At 36.8% G+C, this 9,411-nt stretch overlaps 1 protein-coding gene across 10 annotated transcripts in view; it reads right to left on the bottom strand.

Moving 5' to 3' along the window:
• Positions 1-206: 206 nt before the first annotated feature.
• The window catches only part of CEP63 (centrosomal protein 63), a 24,462-nt gene continuing 15,257 nt past the window's right edge, over positions 207-9,411 (bottom strand). For all 10 annotated transcript variants that reach the window (XM_081955915.1, XM_081955921.1, XM_081955919.1 and 7 more), the window contains 5 exons: positions 7,523-7,720; positions 7,149-7,214; positions 5,820-6,025; positions 2,945-3,227; positions 207-1,401 (listed from right to left, as the gene is read on the bottom strand). In XM_081955915.1, the coding sequence (XP_081812041.1) occupies positions 1,243-1,401; positions 2,945-3,227; positions 5,820-6,025; positions 7,149-7,214; positions 7,523-7,720 (912 nt within the window). In that variant the 3' untranslated portion in view covers positions 207-1,242. The remainder of the gene's footprint in view (positions 1,402-2,944; positions 3,228-5,819; positions 6,026-7,148; positions 7,215-7,522; positions 7,721-9,411) is intronic.

The raw sequence follows: 9,411 nt of genomic DNA, 5'->3' as shown, positions 1-9,411 counted from the left end.
AACTCTTGGAGTTATTAACATCTCTTTAGCATTGCAGTATTTCAATAATCTCAGGTATTGCCACCAAATATGCTACATTTTAAAGATATAAATACTCTTCACTTTCCACAGAAGAGATAATGTCAAAAATTACTATCCAACAGAGAAAAAAGGATTCTAATGTCATTATGCTCACAAACATGGGAGAAATTACAGTGCAGATCATGAACTGAGAATATATATTTAATAGCTTTCTAGTTCCACTTTTAAAATCATAATCGTAATCAGAAGTTATCATTTCAAACATCCAAGAGTAAAAATCTAGAAGTCTTCACTTCTTTGAAATTACACTGAAAGTAAGATGTTGCACCTGGCCACTGAAAACTTGGTATCTTACTGGTAATTTTTTTTAAAAAGGATAAAAATAAGAAGAGGTTATGCTTAGTTTCTTAGCTTTTGCCCAAGGACATGCTTTAAAATCTGCATTTCTTCCTGAAGCTAAACAATTTTTGAAAGCTGTTTGGCATACCAACCAGCTTCCCAAATTTGTTCTTATGCTCTTAGGAACAGCTGTGCAGTACTTCATAAGACAGCTGTAATTTAAGTTAAATTGCTCCCATGTATAGGTGTTTATTACTTATATTGAACTTCACTTTTTGAATCAACATATATAATAAAACATCTCTTCATGACATAGTTATTTGTCCATATTTTTTCTATAGCTATGAAAGTGCACAAAGGACCATTACTAAACCATTAATCTGATGTTTGATGGCAACTAAAATCCACACAGAATATTAACAAGAAAATGACATTCTCTTTTCTCCTTTTCTCAAGCCATTTTGTTATGTTTCATGGCATCTTAGAAATAGATAGAAAGTTAATATTCAAATGATAAGCAATATGATTTGTATTCATATTAAAATAAGTTTCTACATTATTTTATTTCTTAATGCATAGACATAAAATATTTATTCTCCTTGGATGAGCAACACCATCTACTCCTGAAGCTTGCTCTTTAACTTTAGGGGAGCAGAATGCTATAGGTTAGTTAGAAATGTTTTCTGTAGTAGTGCAATAACTGTAATCAGACAAAGTGTTTTGCTACAAACAAATTTCATTTCTTTGATTTCACTGCCACTGAATATCCTAAGACAAAGTAGCAGAGAAACGTACTTCCAGAGGACAATAACTGTGTTTTTTCCTCTAAAGAAAGCAGCATAAACGAAGCAGCTCTTCGATTCACAAACCCCAAAACACAAGTTACTTCTGGTGTGTAAACTGTTGTACTGTCCTTTCACTCTCCTTTTTCAATTCTTCAATATGTGTATCTAAGCATTCCAAAATATGATGGGACCTTTCTTCTTCTTCTTCTAGGAACTTTGCAGCAATCACATCTACATTTGCAGTAGGCAGAGGACTCTAAAAAGAAAATACGTTCAACAAGGCTGTGAACCCCAAAAAAATCAATTTTAATCTAATGCTTATTTTTACCATTTAAACAATGAAAGGGGGAGAACTATACTACCAGTTTCACAATGTAATTTCAACTCTAGCTGGTTTGCTAGCTCCAGAACTTTCTAAAGAATAGCTAGGTCATTGTGATACACATCTAATTAACCTTGCTCCAAGATTACTGCAATTAATTCAGGAGACTGGACAAACACTTGTCAGAAATGGTATAGAGTCTGCTGCTCGAGCAGGGAGTTAGACTAGATGACCTATAGGGTGCCAACTCTGTTATTATTCTTTTTTTTTCTATTCTATTCTATCTGTGCATGTCAACCCTTACTAATTAAGATTTTAGGAGGCACTGTTTGTAGTGCCAAAAGGAATTGTTATGAAGCATTACCACAAGGAGTGACTTTGGTGAAGCATGTCAGGCATATAATTATTAGCTAATTTGCATGTACCTCTTTAAACTTTATTTGAAGCATTTGATCTAACTACTATATGGTTCATACTTTATTGCATTGTATACATTTTAGTTTTGTTATTTTATATTCTGCACATTGCTCTTAGTATTGGATACAGAGTATAATAAACTGAAAACCAGAAGGCAAAGCTTCATTTCTGCATTGAATACAAAAATTTCACTGCAAATGGAATCCCAATTTAGAAGCTGGATACATAAATATCTACATATTTTAAAATATATATCTATTTTTTAAAAGCCAAATCACGTAAATGGCTACTTTATTTGCATTTATGATCTCTGGATTTTTTTTGACTAAGATTGAATATTTGGTTGCATATTGAAAAACATTTATTGAAAATGATAACTATCATTTGGCTTTTAAGTCATCTAGGTCTAATTTGGATACCTACTCCTAGAGCTGAAAGTCTCCGTGAAATATATGACTGACTTCTCTCAAGAAGATTCATCTTCAAGCCTTTAACAGTCCCCCCCAAAATACTGGCATTCCTCAGCAACCAAATGACCTTTGAAAACTGAATACTAAATATTCAAAAATCTTACTAGTAATTTATAATTAATCCTTCAAAAAGTACATTTAGGCAAAAGGTTACATTTTTAAGTTTTTATAAATATTTATATTCTATGCATTTTTGCATATGAATTTGCTTCTCACAAACTAACATACCAACAACAGTTAAAGCACTCTATACCTATCACGTTTAGCCCTCATTCCAGCAGTCCCTTTTCCAGCAATTTGTTCTGTCCCATATTTTCTGCTAAATTCAAAGTTAATAGCAAAGTAGCACCAGATTTACAAGCATTGTTCTCAGCATTTAGAGAACAGTTTCCACTTATTATAGTTGGGAATTGGGAGTTTAGAGTTCTTTTTTATTATTTCTTGTTCCAGTCAATGTAGATTGAAAAGGAAGTATCATAGCATTAGTGAGTGAAAATATTTCAAAGAGGACATACTGACATGAATGCAGAGCCTCACAGTTTATGGTATCAGAAAATAGTATATTCCTTACAGTCTTTTATTATGCTTACCAAAGGTAAAAAGTCTTTCTCGCTCTCTCTTGATACCATGTAAGAAAATTCTGGGTCTTCACAGAGCAAAATGTCTGATCTCCCAAGAGATTCATAAGGCAAAGATTCGATACTGTTTGTTCTATGGGGTAGTCCAGCAGCTGTACTAGAAACAGGAAGCATTCTGGGTGGAAACTGTTTTGCTCTCTGGAGTTCTTCTTCATAATGTTGAACAGTCCTGTCATATTTAGCTTGAAGTGCTTTCATTTCTTCCTCATGTTTGTACTTCAGATCTTGCATCCTCCTGTAAATTTATTAGAAATAGCATGTTAAATTCAACAAAGAGCCACATCACGCAGTGACCTGCCAAAACAGACAAACACTCACACAAAAGCATATAATTTTAACAATAATATATTAAACACATAATATAACATGCTCAGTCAGGTGTTTTTTGTTATAAATTTTTATAAACCCATTAGAGCTGCTGTATAACTTTTAAATCCATAAATAAGTGGAATCTCTGTCCACCTAACAACCTACAAGATTACTTGATGACCACAACCAGGAATGCCACACTTGCAGTCATTAAACAAAGCAGTCACATATCTCGCTTAATGACTGCTTTGCTCAGTGACGAGATTGTGATTGTAAATCGAGTACAACCTATACATGGGTAAAGCCTGGTCCTAATATTATCTTCCTTTAACCCAGCGGTTCTCAAATAGTGGGGCGCCCCCCCCTGGGGGGGGCGCGAGGCTCCGTAAAGGGGGGCGCGAAGGCTCCCTTTCCATCTGGGTGCAACGGCGGCGAAGGCGTGGGCGAGCCATAATATATCCCGCCTGGAAGTGGCAGCACTTCGGACTGTGGATTTTCATTGGAGCCGCGGGCTGGAGCTGTGCAAGAAGCCTGCTCGGGCGGGGGTGGGAGGGAGGGAAGCATGGGACCGCCCGTCTTCGCCACCGCGTAGCTCGCCTCCCCGCCAGCAGCTCCACCGCCAGCATTCCGTCTGGAAGCAGAAGCGCAACAGCCGCTGTTGGGGAAGGGACAAAGGGACGGCGGTCGCCCGATCTTGCCACCGCCACCCCTTCGCCCCTGGTAACGGCGACTGTTGTGCTGCTGCTTCCAGCTGGGATGCTGGAGGAGCTGCTGGCAGGGAGGGAGGGGAGGAGGGGAGGAGGGAGTAAGGATAGACAAGCAAGAGGGAAAGAAAGCAGGAGGGCAGAAGGGTGGTGGAAGGAAGGAAAGAAAAGCAGACACGCCGGAGGGAAAGAGGAAAAAAGGCAAGCAGGCAGGAAGGAGGCAGAAGGAAGGAGGGAAGAATGGAACTGGAAGGGAGGCAGGGAAGGAGGGAGGGAGAAAGGAAGGATAGGAGGATAGGGAAAGAGGAAAGAAGGCAGGCAGGCAGAAGGGAGGGAGGTGCAAGGAAGGAAGGAAGCATAGATAAGCAGGAGGGAAAGAAGGCAGGCAGGCAGGAGGAAAGAGGAAGGAGGGAATTGGAAGGGAGGCAGGGAAGGAGGGAGGGAGAAAGGAAGGATAGGAGGATAGGGAAAGAGGAAAGAAGGCAGGCAGGCAGAAGGGAGGGAGGTGCAAGGAAGGAAGGAAGCATAGATAAGCAGGAGGGAAAGAAGGCAGGCAGGCAGGAGGAAAGAGGAAGCAGGGAACTGGAAGGGAGGCAGGGAAGGAGGGAGGGAGAAAGGAAGAATAGGAGGATAGGGAAAGAGGAAAGAAGGCAGGCAGGCAGAAGGGAGGGAGGTGCAAGGAAGGAAGGAAGCATAGATAAGCAGGAGGGAAAGAAGGCAGGCAGGCAGGGGGAAAGAGGAAGGAGGGAACTGGAAGGGAGGCAGGAAGGAAGGGAAGGAGGAAGGGAGGGTGGAAGGAAGGATAGACAAGTAAGAGGGAAAGAGGAAAGAAAGCATGTGACTACGGTGGGAGATGAGGAAAGACCGGTGTGCTATGATACTAGACAAATGATACTATTTACAGTCGCGCGGGGGGGGGTGCGAAATCTTTTCTTCTTCCTAGGGGGGGCATGACAGAAAATAATTGAGAAGCACTGCTTTAACCTAATATATGTATTATAATATATATATGAGTTTGGATTATCTTTGATATCTATTACAATTACAGGCTGTGAGAAAAACACTCGTAGAATTTTGGGAAATATACTAACCATGGAAATTCAATTAAATGTTTTCTCCTATTTAAAACTCTGCTGCTCCTGAACCCAGAGCTTGTATTATAATATATATATGAGTTTGGATTATCTTTGATATCTATTACAATTACAGGCTATGAGAAAAACACTCGTAGAATTTTGGGAAATATACTAACCATGGAAATTCAATTAAATGTTTTCTCCTATTTAAAACTCTGCTGCTCCTGAACCCAGAGCTTCAATATGCAACCATTATTATTAATTTGAGCAATCATTAGAACCTCACCGGAATCCTGCAGCAACTGTGCTAGACTTTGAAGCATTATTTTTTTGGGCGCAGCAGAGGGCGCTGTTGAGATAAACCCGGAAGTACTGGTGGAGAGCTGGTGGAGTGCAGGCAAGCGTCGTCGCGTCGACCGTACTTCCGGGTTTAGCGCGCAATCCGAGCCACAGTAAACTAAATAATGGTAAGAGGCAAAGAGCCTCATTTATTTTGGCCACAAGCCGCATGCGGCTCGCGAGCCGCGTGTTCGCCACCCCTGTTCTAGCACATGAAACTGTCTTTTACAAAACAGAAAAAGATAACTCTCTTTTCTCTTTTCAATGTTCTTTCTGTTTTGCAACAATGTGGGGAAAAATTAATCAAATCTCATTTACGTTTAATAAAATATGGGAAATGACTAGAAATTATAAAAAGTTTTTGAAGTACTTCATTTTTAAAATCATATAAATTCTTACTTGTTTTCTGCATTTGTTATCTCAGTCACCTGATGCTGCAATTGCTGCACAATATTGTCATATTTGCTCTGAGAAGCCCAAGATGAAGCTTCCAAATTAGTTCTAGCTTCTGCTAATTCTTTCTGTAGCTGCTTATTCTGAAGTTCCACTTGATTTAAAACCTTGTTGTAAGTTTCCTGGAATTCCGCAAAGGAAGTACTTTTTGCCTTAAAATGATAGAAACATGTTAAGAAAGAAAATTTTTTGTTTAATGAAACTCAGTTGCTTCTGAAGTTATTTTTCTGTTTTAGAAATTTAAGAAATTTCCAAGTCTTTTATTAAGAAAGAACCCTATTGGAAATTAAGTCAATCACAAAATGTGTGAATCATCATCTGACTTAATCAAATCTACAGACCAAAAGTTTCCCTTATTCATCTCAAATGAATATAAAGTTCAAACCCACTTAGTGGATTACTCACAAATCAATGTATATAGCTTCATAATTCAGATCCAAAACATTGAGACTGCTCTCTGGTTACTGAGGTTACTCAAAATCTCCTAATATGCCATTTAGCACAAGTTGCTGTATGGTTAGTACATTTTTGTTCCATATAAAACTTAAATAAACAATAATGACTGCAATGAATCTAAAAATCTTATTATGGACAAAGCCAAACATAAACACAAATTAGGACATAACTTATAACTGCTTGCCTTGAGCAAAAGAATTTCTTAATTGTCTTTTCCATTTTGTTTCTTCATGGTTATATGGGTAAATGATTAAAATTATTGAAGTTAGTTTATGCACCCTAACTCATTAAAATTAATTTGCAAGAACTGCAATTTTTTAAATCAAATTCAAATAGTTCATTATGAATTTTCCAAAAAAAATCCTTGTATAGTTATTAATTTTGTAAATGTATATATTTTTATTTGATACAAAAAAAGCTAAGCCTAGTTTCATTTTATGCCAAATATAAAACATTCGTAAGGGCTCATTCTCATATGGAGTCTCTTTAAAAATTGTCCTCTCTTTATACAGAGATCAAGAGGGCAGCACTGAGATTATGAACTTGCACTGACATCTAGCGGTCATATTAAATAAAATAATACTTTATTTACTTTTTTTTAAAAAATCATACTCTGTAGAATATATTGAGAAAAAAAATTCCTAATCAAATTTTCACCTGACTATTACTCTCTACAGTAATTTCACACAGTACTTTGTTTTTTGGGGAAAAGATATCTAAGCAGCTTCAATTATATATAAATGCATAAATCTAATACTTGTCTATATAACAAACCACTTAAGCAACTCAATGCATCAGCTCAATCAAAATATATTCTACCTTCTGCAGCTTTTCTGACAGATGGTGATTTTCTTGTCTGAGGGCTTCCAACTGAGACAGAACAGCCTTAAGAGATAAATTTAATTTTTTTTAATTGTTAGTATAGATTAGGTGCAGGAAATAAATAGTCCCTTGGCTATACACTTCTTACCAAGCCATGTGGACTTCAGTATCATAAATTATTTCAAATATGAGAAGCCAAATTTGTATATTCTGAAGTTACTACTAATTATATTTAAATTTGAACAAGTATTACCAAAAAGAATAACAGTGTACAACAAGGGAATCAAAGAAAACAAGTCTCACATTACTGTTTTTAATTGAACAAGTTGTAATACTATATTATAAAATATTGTAAAATTCAATTATTTTACCTTGTGCTCTATTGTCTTTTGCTCCGCTTTTTCATTCTCTATTTTTAGTTGTTGCTCTAAGCTTAAAGTAGAACCCAAAGAAGAAGCAATTGTGATTTCACATTGATGCAGCTCCCGTGTTAGTTGGGTAACCTCAAGCCTCATTCCTTCCAATTCTCTGCTATGACTTTGCTCTTTATGGGATAGCTCTTCCTTCAGCTGGGCAAATTGGATACAAATTTGCAGGTCAACATTTTTTTGTAATAAATCATGGAGCATATTAACACCAATCTCTCTGTAGCATAATTTCCTCGTTACCTTCCTAAGGAATCCCATACTGCAGCAATGTTTCAGAAACCCTTTGCTTTATGTTACAGTTAAAACAGTCCTGTCTGAAGTTAGAGTATTCATCTGGAATCCTTGCATTCAACCAAATAACATCTAATTGATGATTTCCTGTATTTTCTTTGAAACCAGCCAACAACAATGTACAAATATGATCAAGTAAGGCTGCTTTTAGAAAATAGTTTGAATTGCTAAAGATCTGCAGGTTAGGGTACAAATTCCACAAAACAAGAACAACCTCCTAAAGCCATTCATAATAAACACCAGCATCTCTTACAAAGTTCGAATGATAGGTCTAATCATCCAATAGAAAGATGTCAACCCTAAAAGTCCCAATATAGACCAAAGAAAGGATGGCATCTTAAGACAATACTCTCAACTCCTCCAGATTTTATACATTATTCCTAGAGGACCATCATCCATCTTGGATGGGGATAAATATTTGATATGGGCTGCAAGCGAATGTAAGACACTATGCTTAGATTGCCATATGCAACTTTAAATGGGCAACTTCAGTTCAATTTACATGGAACAGTCACTTTAGCAAGCCAATCTGCTGGAACATGAACAAGCTTAAGCATTCCTTTTTTCGTCACATAATGCCCCAAACGTTTCAGTAGGTCTTAAACCAAAGCCTCCTGTGAGGTCAGAGCTAGGAAATTGAGTTAACCAATTAAGATATTGCCTCTGAAGTCAGCAGTGTGAAAGAAAGAAAAAACCAAACAGTTCTCTGGTTCAGTTTTAAATTCCCATACATCACAATTTATATATGCTTTCCATTTAAGTTTGAACTACACTGGGTGTTTTTATTTCTTGTAATGCTGGATTTTGAATGAGTAAATGCAGCTTCATTATACTGAGGATATATCTTTCACTTAAATATGTGAAGATGGCAAATACTGTCATATACCTCAGCCTTTGACACTAATACCCGTAACAATTTTGAGGGATGGATGGTTAAATTCGAAGCCTTCATTTAGAAAACCTACAAGAAGCTATAGATATAGTGACAAGCCTTTTGTACTTATTATTTTTTTCTTTAGGTTGATTCGTATTCAAAATTTGTCTCAAGTTCTTCAGACTTGATGGAAAAAGAAAAACAAAAGATATACCAGTGAAGATAACATAGCATTTGATAAATGGTATCAGGTGATATCTAACGGAAAACTTTCCTGAACTAAATTCCTAAGCATACCCTCTCAACCAGCTGGCTCATCTTCCATTTAATTTCAAGCTGCTGCTTTACACTACTGGCATTTCATTGTATAGAGTTATGCTCAGTTTTTCTTTTCAATCAAGGCTGGATGACTTTCTTTGCAATTCCTTGCACTCAACTCCTCTTCTGGAATTTTAGAAATGATAATAATAATGATACGAGACATAAGGGTAGCTCTTGTCATTTTTTTAGGAATATTCTGCAAAAGGACCTTATACAGCCCAAAATATAAACAGATATTAGTCTGTACTTTATATAGCTATCTAACTTTACTTACATAACCTGAAATGGATACTGGGCTTTTTTCCATAAATAATTTACTTTTAAAATGGAAAGGTCATCTTTCAGG

Source organism: Natrix helvetica, assembly GCF_964273705.1.
Source record: "Natrix helvetica genome assembly, chromosome: 5".
NCBI lineage: Eukaryota > Metazoa > Chordata > Lepidosauria > Squamata > Natricidae > Natrix > Natrix helvetica.
This window is presented reverse-complemented; position numbering and strand designations above follow the sequence as displayed.